A 19,892-nucleotide genomic window follows, 5' to 3' on the forward strand; every position below is an offset into this window, starting at 1 on the left:
ATTATCCTTTGATTTCGAATTAAGAATATTTCATGAAATAATGAACGCACAGCAAATCGATGGTCAAATCTACTCATCGCAATCTTGGAAATATTTAATACATGGTCCAGTTGATGCTTTGACGAATGCATTATTTTATAAAAGAGTTACAGCGTTTCAAAGATTACTCAAAACATTTTCGACATTTCGCCACAGGAAATGTCTGTTCATTCACACGATCAATACACATTTAGTCATCAGCGCATTAGAAACCTTTTCCGCAATAGTTTCAAAGGGTACTAATACCTTATTAAAAATATTTTCAATATCTATATATATTTTTTTATTTTTCAACTGCTTATTGACCATCCTGCATTGAGTGTCTAAATAGTTTCCAAAATACCCGTGGGGAAAAAACATCAGAAAACCCACAACTCAATAACTTTTTACTAATCTTGCATGATAAGTTATTTGTATTGCTCTTTAGTTTTCCTCCACTTAAATTCTTATCAAAACGTCACAGTTTACCAGAGAGCAATTCAACGCCAAATTAATCCTCCGCTGCCCCGATCCTCCCCATTTTATTGAAATTTTGTTCATTTTTTCCAAAAATGGCCCTGAAGCCTGTTGCCCGATTGAAACATTTTTTTTGAGAAATTCATTAACCTCCTACTATTTTTTTTTATAAATGTTCAAACTATTGAGAAAACTTTCTCATAAATTGAATAAAATATCGAAAACTATTATATCTGTTTAAAATAATATTATTATATATAGATTATTAGGTAGCTGATCCGAAACATTTTAAAAGATAGGGGATCATAAAAAATCTTCCACGCTGATGATCAAATCTTAACTACGAAAGAATTATTGAACTTTTCCTTGAGACCGGTTTTTGCCTTGGAATGACTGAACTAAAAATTCAAAAAGTGCGCACGATGCTTTCTTTTGGGGAAAATTTGCATAAAATTATGTTGTAAACACATTTAAATTAGTGGAAGATAACAAGAAGGATAATAGTGTGGTGTCGAGGAAGGAACTGTAGAGTGGTTGGAGAGCTTCCAGTTTATCATGCATTTTTGGAAAATTAATGAAAAACACAAAATTTGAAGTTGGTTCCTTACATTTAAAAGTTCATTCTGGGTTCTATTAATTTGAAAGTTTTACAATTGTATTCTATGCAAAATTTTCTTATCTTTCAAAGGAACAGTATAATTATTCTAAGGAGCGTACTTTCTAAATTAGAGTCAGTTCAAGACATTAAATTAGACTTAACAAAAATTCAACAATGTCCTAGTTGAGAATTGACTACATGCGTAGGATTTTTCCATCAAATATGATCCTCTATCACCTCCTGAAATATTCTATAATTTATCAGAACACTGGCTCAATTGTTTTAAGTTGACGACCAGTGATGCATAGACAATCTCCTGTAAATGTAAATATTTATTCCTAGAAATTAATGAAATGAAAATACTTTGGAAAAATGATTTTACACGCAATTCTGTATGAAAAACTATACAGACGTTATTATCATATATTGTTCTCGAGATATGATAAAACGTATAGAAAATTATATTTGATAAAAATCATTTACGCATATCATGGAATCTCAACCATTATGGAATCGTTTAATTTTTATAGTTTTGGTTATAAGGGCTATGAATACCCCGTAACTATAAAAGTTCGATCATAGGAAGTAGTTGGTCATAAACAATTTACGTGAGATATTTTTATAATACAGATTTCACTGAAGAAGATCTATGATATGAGAGAAAATATATGAACGTTTGACTGGGCAGCACTCTCAGGCTTCTCAATCCGTTTATTGATAAATACGGAGAGAAAATTCTTCCTGTCCACGTGGACTCAGTCTCCCCCTCTCCGTGGACAAGAGTAGACATTTTCATACCCCCTACCCCCCCTAAAGTTGTCCACGTGGTATGTGGACAGCTCCTTTCGAGTCATATGGTGAACTGGAAACGAATACGAAGTGCTTGCCGAAAGTTGCGAAGGTGATGTAGTATTTATGGATGATGAATCGGCTGAAGATAAATATTGTAGCGAAGACCGCCAACCTTCCCAACATCCCCCCGTTGCGACCGATAGAAATTTTTTGGCGAATGGCCAAAATGGAGAGATAGCTGACTGCCAAAGTCACGGAAAGGTAAAAGAACACGTCGACATACATCTTTTTATCGGCCATGATTGTGGTTCCGGCCAACTTCCGTAAGGCCCCCCGGCTCATCATTTGCGATACTTCGTCAAACAACCCTGCTTCTTCCTGTCCAGTATACGCTAGCTCTTTCGGCTTATTTGATACGTAAAGCCTTGACCGAGCTAGGGGACCAAAGATGAACTTTTCGTCTGACTCACGTTGGTCCCTGCGTTCGAATAGAAACAAACAGTTTTGTGCGATAGAAGCTGACGAATTCGAACGAATCTGCATCCAGTGTCACCGCCGCCTTAGTGTTTTCAGTTGTTGGTACACAGAGAGTCGGTAGACGTGGCCATGTAGTACTCTGATTAAGTGTTACATTTTGGCCGGTATCATTATTTAAGTTATTGAAACTGGACCTATAATTTTTATAAGTTTGATAGCTAAAGTTGATCCATAGCAGAGAAAAAAAAAACAGTGTATTGTGGTAAAATATCATTCATTATGAGATAATTCGGTACTCGCATAGAAAACTATCCTTTATTTTGGTCCGACTGAGCGTTAGCGAGAATTTTCCAATGCTCATTAAACAAACTGTTAGCGTATGCAAATCTGAATGAAGTTAGAAATTTCGTTTGAATAAATAAAACAAGTCTCAAAAATTTGACAAAATTTATAAAATTAAGTTTCTATTGTATACGAACTTCCCCTCGTTCATCGAATATTTTAGCATAGGGCAAAAATGGAACAGATTTCAGCCAGACATCGCATGGCGTATCTTTACCGGGTTTCATAAACACCCAGCTGTCAAAAATTTGCGCAACGAATCCGCCGGCCGAATGCGAATCAAAACATTTCGCAACACAGTGACTTCTGGGAAGCGACTGTCGCTGTCAAAACAAAACATACCACACCACACGCATACACACGCACTCGCCAGCTCCATTCATGGTTGTGTATTTTCATTTCACTCGTAGGACCAATTCCTTGGGGTTGCTGCGATACTCCACCGCTCGGCAGCTTGTATTTCGCGTGTACTCGCGATCCTGTTCGGTGTGTGCGTTTGCTTCTGCGGCGGTGCTGTCTCTCTGCCGATGACAGCGAAATTCCTTTCCTTCACTCGGTCTCAATTTCGCACATAAAATGGCCATCGGTGAAGATTGATTCGGTTCGTTGGTTCGCGCTGAGTTTTGCTGGTGCCGTTGTGGATTGTTCGCTGGCGGCGTCGATCGTCCGTCCGGGGGCAGCGGAATTTATCGGTTCCGGTTGTTTGGAAGTGCGAAAAAACGCGAGTTAAAATTTGTGTGCGGCGGGTGCCGCAAGGCGAAAAAAAGAGATTTTGATTTACCGTGACGGAAGGAATCGCGTGCAAAAAAAAAAAGGAACATAAATAGGAAGAAGTTGAGCACTATTCCAGTTCCAGTGACGTATTTTTCTGGTGTGTGAGCCAGGAAGCGGTTTGCGAAAATTAGGGAAACGATTCCGGACCACGGTCCTGTGCAACCCATCTCGCTTCCAAAGGAACGGAATTTGGACAATTTGTTTGTGACAGCTTAAGAATCTGTCACGTCGCGTACTTGTGTTTTGAATGTCATACGTAATAGCGAAAATATTTTCGTAGTAGTTTATGCTGATAAATATATTCTTGCGCTACACAAAGCAAGCGTTATTTCGGAAAATAACAAAATAATCAATCCATCAAAGTTACTGTGTTTGTTTTGATCGTCAAGTGTGTGAGCTGTTTTATTTCCTACGCTGCAAATGCCAACATCGAAATAGTGATTGACTTGCTCACGAAGCCGAAGCGATTAATGATGCAATGCTATTTGTTCAAGTCCCTAAGAAGGTGTGTGATTGTGTAAAGATTGTGAATCTTGAAATTTGGTTCTGTGGATAATGTTCTGCTCCCGATTATCGCTGAAATGATTCACTTATTCGAAGGAAGAATGTTAGAGGCGGTCGGTTCCAAAACAATGAGCAGCAGTGGCAGCAAGTGTTTCGCCAGTAATTGGAACTGCTTGCGATGGGCTGTGATCGGGCTGCTGGTGCTAACGACCGCTGCCGGATTCAGCGGAAAACATGCGGCAAATGGTAGGTTTTAAATTTGTCTCATTTGTTATTATTAGGCAACAGTATAGTGGGACCCCTGTTTGCGCCAGAGATTCGGGCTCGGTCGTCGGTCAAGCCGAGTACCTGTTTTCCTTTGGAAAAACTCATTTGACGTGTATATGTGGTTAAGACGAAGATCCATATGAAAATTTGAGTCATAGCAGAAAACAAGAAGGAAATGGAGTTTGATTCTGTTGGTAATCGGAATAATTGCTCATTTTACAGCAGCGCACCTAGTGGCTCATTCCGAACCGTTTTGACAGAAGTTCCTCTGTTTTGGATGTTTAATGACATCTTTGTTTTGAAATTGTTGTGCTGCTGTGAGATAAAAAATAATTCTGAAAATTTTTTAAATTCTGTTCAAAATTGCTAATTCTATAAGGAACGATCTGATTCTGGAAACTTTTTCCCGAAACACTAATTGAATGCAGAGCGACAAACATTCTTTTTATTGAAATTTTTGAACAAATTCTTCGACTGAACCCAATCTTGATTTATGCGAAATTGGACATTTGTTCTCAATTATATACCGACCCTAGTTTAATGTGTGATGAAATACTACAGAAAACAAAACGTCGGTTTTGGGATGCCAATCTTGATCCTAGAATCTATTCGCTTGTGAGAAATTGCATTTGGTATTTTGGCACTCCGAATCAGATTCGTTTTGAGGTAATTTTTATTTTATTTTATTCATTACATTAAACATATTCAAAATTTGTTTTTCTGTAACTGAGATTTGGAATTCCTTTCAACAGTATATGAATATTCCTCAATATGATGGTTATCTTAAGTACTAGTGTGCAAAATTAACATTAAAGGAAAACTAAGTTACATAAAAAACCTTTACAAGTTATAAAAAGTAAAATGGATAGTTAGAGGAAAAAAAAATCACATCAGAGATGGAGAGATGTTATGCAGTAAGGGGTTCGGAGATGAGTTGCAGCTTGTCCAGAATTTAGGCAACAGACTGCGTATCCAGTCATCGAGTTGACTGATTCCTGCTAGTCTATGAAGATCCTCGGTCGGATGGAAGGGGTCTAAGTTTAACATCATTTTCAGTAAACGATTTTGTTTGATTTGTAGTTTCTTGCGATGAGTTCTTGCACAGTTGCACCATGCTGGGAAACCATAGGTGATGATTGGACGAATTATAGCTTTGTACAACAGAAGTTTATTGACAATGCTCAAGCGGGAATGACGACAGATCAGTGGATATAAACTTTTGACAAGTCTATCGCATTTTTGCAGTGATTTCTGGATGTGAACTCCAAATTTTAGTTTTTCATCCAGGTATAGTCCTAAATATGTTACGTTTTTGGACCATTCTACTTCGTGCCTGCAAGTAACAACACCACGATTCGGGAGGAATCTCGAGTTTCGTCGATTTGTGAAAAAGATTGCCTGGGTTTTGGTAGGATTGATTTTCACTTTCCATTTTTTTTGGAACTCGTCCACGGCATTTTGAGCGGCTTGTAGATTGTTTATAATTATATCCGGATCTGAATCGGTGGACAAGAATGTGGTATCGTCTGAAAATATGTAGTACTGGACACCATCAATCATAACTATGTCAGCTGTAAATATATTATAAAGTGTTGGGCTTAAAACTGAGCCTTGTGGTACTCCATATGGTATGCTTCTCATTTCAGAAAGTATCCCATCGACCATTACTTGGAAACTGCGATTTTTGACGAACGATTTGATAATTTTGATGAGTTGAATTGGAAATCCAACTCATCAAAAAAACATCAAAAATTTTATGAAGTATGGCCACCTGCCAAACGGATCTAAAAGCAGCATTCCCGGGGATTTCTTGGAACCAAAACCAGATCTAACGTCTTTTATTAGCCGAAACAGTTGATGGTTCGTAGAGTGTCTCCGCTTGAATCCAAATTGTTGATCAGGAATCACTTGAGCCGCCTCACAATGTCGCTCTACTCGTGTTAGAATTATACGTTCTAAAAGCTTGCTTAGGGTTGAGAGCAAGCTGATGGGTCTGAAGTTCGCTGGATTTGTACCATCTTTTCCAGGTTTTGGGATCGCAATAATAGCAGCATGTTTCCAGGCATCCGGGAAATAAAGGGTGTGTCACATCAAATTGCATCACGGAAAAAACGCTGTAGAAATTCGCCCAGTAGACCGATCCTTTTGAAAATTTTAGACAGTAAAATAAAAACTATTAAACAACTTTTGGCATTTTATTTTTATTCATACTTCGAGCCCAAGCCCGTATGCTCGCACCTTCCTCTTTACCCCGTCCATAAGGTTCTGTACAACGTCAGGTTGTAGTTTTTTTTTGAACAGAAATCCATTTTCTCTTGAAGTCCGCCTCCGATTTGACAACTTTTGGGTTCTTCCGGAGGGTCTGCTTCATAATCGCCCAATATTTCTCTATTGGGCGAAGCTCCGGCGCGTTGGGCGGGTTCATTTCCTTTGGCACGAAAGTGACCCCGTTGGCTTCGTACCACTCCAACACGTCCTTTGAATAGTGGCACGAAGCGAGATCCGGCCAGAAGATGGTCGGGCCCTCGTGCTGCTTCAATAGTGGTAGTAAGCGCTTCTGTAGGCACTCCTTAAGGTAAACCTGCCCGTTTACCGTGCCGGTCATCACGAAGGGGGCGCTCCGCTTTCCGCAAGAGCAGATCGCTTGCCACACCATGTACTTTTTGGCAAACTTTGTTAGTTTCTGCTTGCGAATCTCCTCCGGAACGCTGAATTTGTCCTCTGCGGAGAAGAACAACAGGACCGGCAGCTGACGAAAGTCCGCTTTGACGTAGGTTTCATCGTCCATTACCAGGCAATGCGGCTTCGTCAGCATTTCGGTGTACAGCTTCCGGGCTCGCGTCTTCCCCACTATGTTTTGCCTTTCGTCGCGGTTAGGAGCCTTCTGAACCTTGTATGTACGCAGGCCCTCCCGCTGCTTGGTCCGCTGGACGAATGAACTTGACAAATTCAGCTTATTGGCGACATCCCGGACCGAACTTTGTCACCTCCTTGCCCGGAAGCGCATGAGATGGAGACAAAAAAATTTATAAATTGTTCGGGCGTCGCGAAGAACCTGGTCACTCGACCCAGGTGCCCTCTTCGAGACGACGTCCAGGTTCGAAGTCTAGGGAACCGTTGATGATTTCCTACGTCACTCCACACAAAAGGGAAAGCTGTGCGATACCATACAAATGATGACAAGGGTTTTAAATGTACTTACAATATTTATTTGAAATTCATGTAAAGTGTATCAGTGTATGTATGTCTGTGTAGGGTGTCTCCAATCGGGCTGGGCTGGGTATATGGTCCTCTCTTCGATGAACGGAACGGAACGTGGCCAGGATGGACGAAGGCTGATGTTAGCTGGTCTACTCAGCCATTGTGTGCGCGCGCAGCATGCCGGTTTTTCCAATTTTTATCCAGCAAATAAGAGAGCTCCTCTTTCTACACTGGCTCCTTTTATATCCACGAAATTGAGTGACCAGCTTCCTTCTTGGGTTCCAGTTCTCTAGAGAGAGTAGAGAAGATGAAGTTATACCCACTGACCACTACTGATTCTCTTCCCAGCTTGCCCCAGCCAAGGTATGTTCTGTTCTGTTGTGTAAGTGTGATGTATTTATATGGCAATCGACGGACTTCCTCAATCTGTCGCCAAGGAACCTGGAAATCAGGTTACAATACCCCCACACCAGACAGCAAAAATGACAGAATCTCATAGATGAATCCGTCATGCCTGCTGTGGTTTCTCATTGCCATAGTCACATCCACTCACACGATCGACAAATAACGTCCAGAACAACAGTGTCTCTAGCTTTGTCAAGAGTAATCAGTCCAACCATGAAGCATATTCTTGTCAGATCACAATATGAGCTCTCATACGTAAATTTTCGACATTTCTGCATAATTACCGATTTATTTGATTATTTATTCTTAAGTGATTATGTCAGCCAACTAGACAATAATATTTTAGAAGAATTTTCCACGGCTAGCCCACCATCCATTACTCATTCATCCTTTTTAAATTTCTGCTATCTAGCTCAATTTAATCCCGGGATTCTGTTTCTATAATTGGCTTTAGCTCTGTGCTTTCGAAAGATTCTATCTCACCCTTCAATCGTGTTTCTAATTTATAGTCCATGGTTCAACGATTGACTTTCCATATGTTTTTCATTCTCACTCTATCTCGTTAAGCTGGGATTATATCCTGGGCCGCGAATATCCCTATATTCTTTCCTTCTTCATCAACTAACTCATAAGAAGTTGCTCCTCTTCTGGCAATAATCTTACAAGGTACATAAACAGGCCCCAGCTTTGCAGCATAATGATCGGGAGCGCTAGAAATTTAAAAAAAATTTTTATATACATGTTGTCCTATCTGGTAAGTTGGTGGTAGACTTTTGTGTTTGTTGTCATAAATTTTTTTATATTTTTCATATTCCTTCTCGTTATTTCTAACTACCTCCTCATATAAGGATCCCAGAAGTTGCTTTCTTTGCTGTACGAATTGATCTACTGACGGATCAGAAGTGAGTCTATCCCTTAAATGGTCTCTTCCATCAATGATCGATTCGTAACCGTGCACTATAAAGAAAGGAGAAAATCCTGTAGAACAATGCTTTGTATTATTAATAGCATGTTCAATCTCATTAATTTTCTTATCCCACTCTCGATGATCCTTCTGGCAATATGTTCTTATACATGCCAGAATCACCCTATTAACTCTCTCGACTGGGTTGTTCTGACAATGCCTTCTGCTGTTTTTGAAGTGATGGACGTTAAATTTGCTCAGTAAATCTTGGAATTTGTTTGACAAAAATGTAACCGCATTATCGGATATGACCACCTGAGGTACACCTAGTTTTAGAAACCATTCATTTTTGATAATTTGGGACAAACTATCAACACTAATTTTCTTCACAGGAAATAGCTTTACATATTTAGAAAAAATATCTAAGCACACTAAAAGATCAATGTTACCATTTTTGCTTCGAACAAATCCACTGATATAATCCATAGCGATCATTTGAAACGGTCTGCAGGCATGTTTTTGTTCACCCATCGGAGGCACGATTGCAATTGTAGGGTGCTTTGATTGTTTGCATCTAGCACATCTCGAAAGGATTATCTTAACGTCCACCTTCATTTTTGCCCAATGATATTTCAGTTTGATTCTATCAAGTGTTTTTTCTACTCCCATATGCATTAATCTCTCATGTTCATTTTCCACTACCTCAACTACTTTGTCCGGGGGTACAACTAGTTTCCACTCGAATCTAGTATTACCGAATTGTGATCGAGTTGTTACAAATTTGAAAACATCCCCATCTTCAATTTTAAAATTGGGATGATCTTCTGGAGCATCATTAATTTTCCTCTTCAGGTCATTATACCATCTAGACTCTGAATTTTCAAAAGTAGCGCATACTGCTCGACTGAGTGCATCACACACTATATTCTCCTGTCCTTTTCTGTGTCTAATAGTCATGTCGTATTCTTGTAGTTTGACTGACCATCGTGACAAGCGAGAACTGGGTCGCCACTTCGAGTTGCAAATAAACGTTACCGCTGAACAATCTGTTACTAATGTGAAATGATTGCCTTCAACATATGACCTGAAATGTTCGATGGATTCTAATGCTGCCAATCCTTCTTTATCCGTCGGACCATACTTCCGTTCGCACGTCGTTAATTTTCTTGAAAAGAATGCAATTATATGCTCCTTACCCTCCATTTCTTGTGTGAGTATCCCGGCTATAGCGAGGTCACTAGCATCTGTCTGTATCGTGAATTCTTTTGTCCAATCTGGGTTTGAAAGAATTGGTTCAGACATCAAACATTCCTTTAATTTTATAAATGCATTTTCAGCTTTTTCGTTCCATTTGATTTTCTTCGGGTTTCCTTTTAACAAGTCCGAAATTGGTGCCGAGATTCCACTGAATTTCGGAATAAAATTTCGATAGTATCCCGCCATCCCTAAGAATCTGCGAATTTCTTTGGGAGTTTTGGGCCGCACAAATTTAGAAATTGCAGCCACTCGTTCAGGATTCGGCTGGTAGCCATCCTTTGATAGAATGAATCCTAAATATTTTATTTTTCTTACACAAAATCTACATTTGTTTAAGTTGATAGATAAATTGGCTTGATTTAAACAATCAGCTACTATTTTTAAATATTTGATGTGTTCATCCAAGGTGGAAGTTGCTACAATTATATCATCGAGATATGCAAAAACAAACGGCTCATACATCCCCTCTTTCAGAACTTTGTCTAAGATTCTCGACATTGTGGCGCTGCTATTGATCAATCCAAATGGCAGTCGCTTATACTGGAATAACCCTCTACCAATAATCTTGAAGCTTGTATATTTCCTAGAATTTTCCGATAAATTTACTTGTAAAAACGACTCCTTCAAATCAATCATAGAAACATAATTGTTTCTCCCAAGATTACTCAGTATACGCATCGTGTTCGCTAAAGGATACGCATCTCTGACTGTTTTTGCGTTCAACTTTCTCGCGTCTAAACAAAGCCTCATTTCTCCGCTCTCTTTTATGACCGGAACAACTTGTAAAGCCCAATCGGAGGTGGACGGCTCTATTATCCCCAGATCAAGCAGTCTGTTAATTTCTATATTCACTTTCTTTTGAATCGTGGGGGACCAAGGATGTGGGTTAAGATGCACTGGATTGTTATCCAATAATTTAATTTCGTGTTCCATCACATTACACGCTTCCAGCATCCCCGGCTCCGAAATTTTGAATAGCTGCTTTGTTGTTTCTAAATTTTTTAATTCATGATCGGTAAGTTCACCTTGTTTATCTTTAACAGACCCTATAACATTCACTTTCTTTGTATTTGTATTTTTATTCATATTGCTTTCACCCATTGTCAGCTTGATATCGAACATCTCAAAAAAATCCATTCCCAGAATACAACTATTATCAAGTTCAGGCACTACAAGACACGAGAGAATTTTTGTTGTTTGGTTCACAGTGAAAGGAATGTCTACACGTCCCCTTATCTGCATTGGTTCACCGCTAGCAGTGGTAACCCCGATGTATTTTTCGTTTGGTTGAATTGGTAGAAAACTTGTCAAGTTCCCAAACTGTTCCCCAACTATCGACACATTACTACCACTATCCAACAATCCATGGAGTTGTAAACCCAGTACACTAAATTTCAAAAAATATCTTCTATCTCCCTCTAAGTTTAATAACACCGATCGGATATTGTGGACATGTGTTGATGTGTTCGTGTTTTCCGAATGTATTCCCTTCACCAATGTCTTAAACATATCGATATCATTTGGCTTTTTACCTGTTTTTGGAGGTTTCACGGATGGGAAAATGCCCTCCTTCAATTTTCCCTTCTCGCGTTTTTTTCTTCACAGAATGGACACTCTTCATAGTGGAATTCCGGTAGACCACAAATGCAGCAAAAAACATTACGTCGTCCATAACACTTTGTGAAATGATGGCCAATTTTACGGCAGTTAAAACAAACATTACGGCTCGGTAACCTATATGACCTACAAATCTCATCTGAGGATAAATTTCTCCATGAAAAATTTGGTCTGTTACCCGTTTCTTCAAATTGATAACAACCATCACTATTCAACCGATATGTGTTGTTATTCACTTCCTGACGATTTATTTGCTGTGACTCGTTATTCTGAGTATTCCTAATTCTCGTGTTACTTTCCCTCGCCATGTCATGAGACTGCCTATCTGAGTGGTAATGTAGTGAGTTACCAATCTGGTTCAAATCACTCTCCCAATCATTTAGCTCGTTAATCTTTTGATTTTCAAAAGAAAGTACAAAACGGTTCATTAACGCCTCGTTATTATCATCTATTCTCGCACACAAATCTTCTAATCTCCGCAGATTTTTCACATCTATTAGAGCCAATTTATCTCTGTATGCAGCTCTCATCGTGTGCCATATTACATCAAATTTGTCCTCTTCTGGTAGTGGAACAGTTCGGCATAGGAAAAATTGTTCCATTCTTACCAGAAAATTCACAAACGTCTCGTTTTTACCTTGATACATTGAAAACGCTTTCACCTTTATGTAATGATCAATATTTTTCGGTAGGAAATGATTTCTTAATGCTTGAACGAAGTAATCCCAATCTCGAAAACGCAAAATAGGCCATTTAGCAACAAACCAATCCTGAGCTGGCCCGATCAGCAACAAGTGTGCTGACTCGAAGAGATCTGACTTAGTCATCTTCTCTGAGTGAGCGAAAAATTCTATCCTGCGTAAAAAAAAGATTTAGCCCAATTCCATTATCATTTCCTCCATATTTCACCGGCCATTGCGACACTTGTTAAGATTTCCTATTGTTCATGTGCACATTTCCCACCATGTTATAGAGCAACGGATTTGTGGTGTTCATTGGATCAATTAACTGATTAGATTTTATATTGAAACCCGGGGGTAATAATTCACACTGCGGCGGTACATCATTTTTAACTATGTTGACGTCCGAAAAAAGTGGCATATTTTGGTTCTGTAGTGAATTTTCTGACCTAATTTCTAACCCCGTGTAACTTTTTTTCTTAATTGTGCCTGTGTATTTGTTTGGTCCTTCACTTTGCATGGTTGAATATTCATTCCGTGGCGTTTCCCTAATTTCTGGAACTCGCGGTATTTCGGAGGGGAATATTTTATCGTCTTTCATCCTTATCTCGGCCATATTCTTATCACTCTCAGCATTTTTATTCACATCACGGGCTTTTTGCCTAAACACTCGATCTAACTGATCTCGAAACGTAGGAGATATCGACAGTCTGTTAATTTCTTTCTGACTCATTTTTATTTCCACTCAGAATAACCGTTTCACTCTACGTAATCTGTCCTTGCACACTCGTTCTTATTCCCTAACTCTTATCACTTGTTAATATTCCCAGCCTTCTACCCTCACTGTATCCACTTGTTCCGTCATACTGATTTTTTTATGAATTTGTAATGGATGAATGGTAGGTACTCACTCTGCAACAATTACTTGTTGTGACCCAGTATCAACGCAATGCAGCTCGATTGTGGAAGGAACATAAAAAAAAACATAAAACAAATAATATCATATCGGTAATGGTAAAATAAAATATTGTGCAAATTGGCTATATACAAATAAATTATACATCGACGATTAATTAATAATGAACATTTAATTTAATCTAATATATACATATATACAATCCCGTGTCATCAATCATATGGAAGCTCATACAATTTTCATTTTTTTTTTGTAAGCGAATGACTTCAAAATGGAAGAACTTCGTCAAATTGGTTTTATCCACCGGACTATTATTTACGTTGGGCGCCATTTGTCACCTCCTTGCCCGGAAGCGCATGAGATGGAGACAAAAAAATTTATAAATTGTTCGGGCGTCGCGAAGAACCTGGTCACTCGACCCAGGTGCCCTCTTCGAGACGACGTCCAGGTTCGAAGTCTAGGGAACCGTTGATGATTTCCTACGTCACTCCACACAAAAGGGAAAGCTGTGCGATACCATACAAATGATGACAAGGGTTTTAAATGTACTTACAATATTTATTTGAAATTCATGTAAAGTGTATCAGTGTATGTATGTCTGTGTAGGGTGTCTCCAATCGGGCTGGGCTGGGTATGTGGTCCTCTCTTCGATGAACGGAACGGAACGTGGCCAGGATGGACGAAGGCTGATGTTAGCTGGTCTACTCAGCCATTGTGTGCGCGCGCAGCATGCCGGTTTTTCCAATTTTTATCCAGCAAATAAGAGAGCTCCTCTTTCTACACTGGCTCCTTTTATATCCACGAAATTGAGTGACCAGCTTCCTTCTTGGGTTCCAGTTCTCTAGAGAGAGTAGAGAAGATGAAGTTATACCCACTGACCACTACTGATTCTCTTCCCAGCTTGCCCCAGCCAAGGTATGTTCTGTTCTGTTGTTCTGTTGTGTAAGTGTGATGTATTTATATGGCAATCGACGGACTTCCTCAATCTGTCGCCAAGGAACCTGGAAATCAGGTTACAACTTCTCGGATCACGTCTAAACTGCTTAACTACGCGCTTGTGATCTTTTTCACTGACGGAACATCCATTTTTGCCGTTCTCCACCTTCCGGTCGATGGTTAGGTTCTCGAAGTATCGTTTTAGTACTCTGCTGACCGTGGATTGGACGATTCCCAGCATCTTACCGATGTCCCGATGTGACAACTCCGGATTCTCGGAATGAGTGCACAGGATTAATTCACGACGCTCTTTTTCGTTCGACGACATTTTTCCAAATTTACGAAAAATTGACAGTGAAGCATGGCCTATGGATATAATTCCTAAAAATTAAATTTCTACAGCGTTTTTTCCGTGATGCAATTTGATGTGACACACCCTTTAGCAAATACGTAAGCATGCTGTGAATATTTTTGCTAGGAAAATCAGATCCTTACGTGGCAGGCGTTTCATCAATTGATTGCGGATTTTGTCATAACCGGGGGATTTTTTGTTTTTCAAGAGTCTCACAAGCTGTCTTATTTCTTTTGGTCTCACCAGATATGAGGTGTCAAAAGGGTTTGATAGTTCGCTAATATGACGGATCGAGTCCGCAACCGCATTAGAAGTTCGAAGATCGGTTTCTAGAGTGTTGTTATGCGCTTTCAAGAAATTCTCAGCTAAAACCTCTGCTTTGGAATAAGGAGACGCTATCAGGAGTCCATCGTTATTCAGTGGGGGACTATACTTGCAATTTTTACGAAGAGCACGTGTTATTTTCCATAGCTTATCATCTCTAAGTTCTAATGTGTTCAGTGTATCACTGAATTTCTGGAAACGTGTCTTTGCACACTCTTCACGGATCCGATTGTTGAGAGATTCTACGATGGCCTTGAAAAAAGGATCTTTTGTTCTGATCCATTGTCGTCTACGACGATTTCGAAGGCTGATTAATGCTTTCGTATATGGCGTGATTTCTGGAACATCGTGGGACCGAATTGGAACTTTCGGTACGGTTATGGTTTCTGCATTCAGAATAGTGGAACAAAAATTTTCTATGGCAGCATCTATTGATGCCGGATCATTGAGTTCCGTGATTATTGGGGCATTAAGATCGAAACTGTTGTTAATAATTCTTTGGTATCTTGGCCAGTTGGCACGGGAATAGCAGTATGTCGTTTTCACAACTGGTATAAACGGAATCCTTGAATCAATCGTAAATATAACAGGCATATGGTCCGAAGACAGTTCATTATGAACCACTGGATTTGTCATGTCCACAAGATTGTTAGATAAGGTCAGGTCTAGTGTAGATGATCTACCTCTTCCTGTTGGATGATATGTTGGTGTATCTGGTACGTGGATGTAATAATTTCTTGCAGACATCACTTGAGTGAGTTGAGTTCCAGCTTTGTTACTTCGGTGGCAATTCCATTGACGACTGCGAGCGTTCAAGTCCCCTATTATGAACGTAGGGATATCATCTTGGGTAAGCAACCGTAGATCGTTGCGAAACTGATGCCATTCGTTCCAACGTTTAGCTCCCGGGAAGTAAGCAACAACGATCTTTATTGCAGTGCCATTATCGTTCAAAAGAATTCCGCATGTTTCGATGACCTTTGTGTTGATGTCGATTTGTTTGAAAATCAGTCCTTTTCTAATATTAAGCATGACTCCACTACCCCTGTCAGTGCCCTCTCGCAATCTATCTGAGCGAAGGCTATGGTAGTTCGAGTGAAAGAAAGAGTTTGATGGTCTCATCCAGGTTTCTGTAACACTCGCAACATCGATGTTATGACGGTTTAAAAATTCGAAATATTCTAGTTGCTTACGAAGAATTGATCTACCGTTCCAATTAAGCATTCTAAGTTTGAGCTGGTCAGTCATTATAAATATATTTGATCATAAGCTCCGATAGAGCTAGAAATTGTTGCTGTTTATTTCTGCACCCTTGCAGTCTCTGAAACATGTCACGTGCCAAACAGAGGAACTCTGAGATTGAGAATAGGTCTTATTTCTCCATGTAGCTGTTGATTTTGCTTGCGAATGACATCTGAATAGAGAGGTTTGTGCTTTTGGAAGTTTGTATCACTTTGTACCAAGCTTCCTAATCGGACCTCATGATAACTACTTCTATTGCTTTCGTTGCGATGTGGTGTTTTGCTCAAATTATGTCCCTTATTCTTTGACGCACGTTCCTCAATCTGCTTCAGATATTCTAATCTGGTAGGACAACCACGAAAATTAGCCGTATGGTTTCCGCTACAGTTGGCACATTTCACGTGAGCTCGGTTTGCACGGTCTTTCTCCTGCAGAGCGGCTTTCGCAGGCAGTTTACAGTTGGTGGTTTCGTGTTTTTCTCCACATTTAACGCACAGAGGAATCATGTTACAACGGCTTTTTCCGTGTCCATAACGCTGGCAACGATGGCATTGAACGACATCTGAAGTTTTCTTGACGAAGTATCTCCACTTAACGACGACGTTGAAAAGTGTTTTGGTTTTGCTCAACTCTTGGAGTTTCACTGTCCCCTTACGGAAATGTAGAAGATACAAAGCATTATCCTCCACATTGTTGTTCTTCACCGACAGTATTTTAACGTCGATGGGATGAATGTCACAATCAATAAGCTCTTTCTTTAACTCAGCGAGATCGAATAGAGATAAACCAGACAGCATTATCTTCACTGGTACTTCCTCGGAAGGCACATAGGTGTAATATTGAACTTGGGCTTGTTTTAGTGTGCTGACTGTTTGTTGAAAAATTTGCTTATCACCGATGATCAATTGGACACCATTCTTAACCGTCTTCATGTGGTATTTGTCCTGCGGAATATGTTGCGACGAGAAAAACTCACGGATATCTCGTGTGCTTAAGTCAGCAATACGGCCTTATTCTGCGTGGCGTGTGAGGTGAGATGACAATTGTCACTTATGTCACGCGATTCCACCAGGCGTATGCCGTGAGAAATCTCACTTGAATGAACTCTCACTTTATTCCCGCTCTCAAATATACGTGACGATTGTCACATGAACTGGGATTTCTAGGTGACAATCGTCGACATGTCTTGAGGTGTCGACAGTGCATGAAAACAAATGAAAAAAGGAAGAGGAATAATAAGTGTTTTTTTGGGTCGTATAGAATCGATAGTAATGGTATTATATGTATCAATAAATTCAATTTATCTTCAATTTTCACAGTACGAAAGACAAATTGCAAGTAGTTTTTTTTGTGAAAGCGGTAGTGAGTCTGTTATTCCTCAATTGGACGAATAAGCACACCGAAATTATTTTCATTTCATGAAATCTATTTATTTTCTCTAAAATATATCTATCATATGGGTCTTGTGTTTCATCTATCTATCCGCGAGTCATCGTCACCGAACTGCATATCCATTTCAGAAGCCGTGGTATATGCCCGAGCCGGAGCCAGAGCAACAATTTAACACTGAGAGTGCAGAGAGCAGCAGCAACTACGACCAAAACAAACAAAAATGCTAAACTTTACAGGATGCAATCAACTGTTTCACCAAATCTAAATCAAATACCTGCAAATTCGGCAGAATGTCCTGATACACTAACAACAGGCCAGGTTAAATCAGATCTATAGATACGGTACTGACTGCAGCAAAACAAATATCTGACCTCTCTGAGCGAAACAAATAAAATTCTGGGCTGCCAGATGTTTTTTCTCAAATATATGCGATAAAAATCTGAAATATTTGTAAATATGTGCTAATGTCTGATATACTGACCAGCTTCGTTTATCATATGGAATCAATAATGTTTTGTCACTATTTTAAATAGCCTGCAGCAGGAATAAAAGGTTATGATAAAAGTTAAATGTCTACAAATTCGTGAACACATGTGCGAATGTGGCATCTCTGATCAGATTTGGCAACCAGCAGAATGAACGCCTTGTCACTTGCTGTTCATCCTCTCACATACATCAAATGAACCTCTCACGGCATCCGAAACGACTGTAGGAATAGAGTGAGGAGAGTTGCGTGATGGTGATGTGACAATTGTCATCTCACCTCACACGCCGCGTAGAATCAGGCCGATAGTAATAGGAGGGCTTCTAAATTTTTTAGGCTCATTGGCTCCAGTGGATTTATTTGCTTCCCTTTCTGTGTTGATTTCTGAAGCATTATCTTCTAACAAGCTGAAACGATTGTTTTGATTGAGCATTGTATTCAGGTTTGTATTGTTGGACTTGGAATCATCGGCGACAATTGTAGATAGTGATGTCATGAGTTCTGAGTGACTCCTTTTTTGACGTTTGGAACTCTCCGGATTCATAGCAGCAACGGAGGTTAGGTTATTTAGAGATTTATCGTAATCATATCTGATTTGGATATTGGATATCCCGGAGGCATTTTTATGCCTAAATTTGCTGTCGGGAGTTGAACTATCCAACTCGAACCAAATATTTTTCGTAAGTATTGAAAAAAAAACGCGGTGCAATTAACTTCGTAAATAGCGACCGAGATGAAGCGTGTTTGCAACCTTGCAGTGTTGTCAAACGAACTGTTTTGAGGTAATCTTTCGCGGAAAAGCTATTCCACAATTCGTGGAAATTGGAAAAAAATATTGCTTCCAATACGCCTTTACGTACCTAAAGTCTGAGATGCAAACAATTAGGGTATACAGACTCCCACTGCTGCCACAAAATACGCTGTTCCTTATCCAGGGTGTCGACTCAAATTCCAAAAAAAAAAAAATTCCCTGATATTCCCTAATTTTCCACAATAATTCCAGATATAGACTAGTGATCAAAATTTTTATTTTAGTTCTGTTTTTTAACAACTAGGAAGTATCTATGAAGGCTAGAACAAGTAAATTTATGAGCGGATATCTTCCAATAAATGAGTTTTTTTATGTAATTTTTTGTTTGAATTATACAAAGACTGAGAAACGACGTAAAAGATAAAACATATGACTTATGCATGCAGTTCATAAAACATGCTTAAATACCATTACAGCAGAAAATTTTATTTATTTTGATTCGGATGAGTTTTATGAAGCTGTTGATTTCAACGAAGCGATTTTTTCTTGCAAACTTTCGGCTTCCTTCTGTGCTCCGTTTTATCATCTTTGATGCATTTGAAGCAAGATCTTCTTTCTTACGGCGTGCCTTGTCTTCTGTATAAAGGGAATGAGAATTTCGAACTCGTTGAATTAGCTAGTTCGAAATTTGTATTGATGCTATCTCTCCAGCGTGAAATACAGCGTCATCAATTTGTCGCTTAAGGGCGGTTTAGAGTTCCCGTGAACGTGAACTTGAACAGGTGGTGAAAAAGTACGATTATTTCACGGTGAACAACATTGCGGACAAACATCTCAGAAAAATTATGGTGAATAGAATATTTTTGTTCACGTTCACGTTCAAGCCTGGTTTAGAGTTCCCGTGAACGTGAACTTGAACAGGTGGTGGAATAGTACGATCATTTCACGGTGAACTACATTGCGAACAAACAACTAAAAAAAATCGTGGTGAATAGAATGATTTTGTTCACGTTCACGTTCATATTAAAAGTTCGCCAGTAAACGTGAAGTAAATAAACGTCGATCTTCAATAGAGTAATTCGGATAAAATATACAGTTGTTCACGAATCAACCCGAAGCAACGAAGTTTTTCAACCCGCGGAAAGATCCGATTGAATGAAATTGCATCCATATCAAAATTTT

At 39.3% G+C, this 19,892-nt stretch overlaps 1 protein-coding gene across 1 annotated transcript in view; it reads left to right on the forward strand.

Moving 5' to 3' along the window:
• Nucleotides 1–3,115: 3,115 nt before the first annotated feature.
• LOC129779626 (TGF-beta receptor type-1) overlaps nucleotides 3,116–19,892 on the forward strand; it is a 192,046-nt gene continuing 175,269 nt past the window's right edge. Inside the window, exon 1 of the mRNA XM_055787214.1 lies at nucleotides 3,116–4,228. Coding sequence (XP_055643189.1) covers nucleotides 4,060–4,228 — 169 coding nt within the window. The 5' untranslated portion in view covers nucleotides 3,116–4,059. The remainder of the gene's footprint in view (nucleotides 4,229–19,892) is intronic.

The sequence above is a fragment of the Toxorhynchites rutilus genome, chromosome 3, assembly GCF_029784135.1.
Source record: "Toxorhynchites rutilus septentrionalis strain SRP chromosome 3, ASM2978413v1, whole genome shotgun sequence".
Classification (NCBI taxonomy): domain Eukaryota; kingdom Metazoa; phylum Arthropoda; class Insecta; order Diptera; family Culicidae; genus Toxorhynchites; species Toxorhynchites rutilus.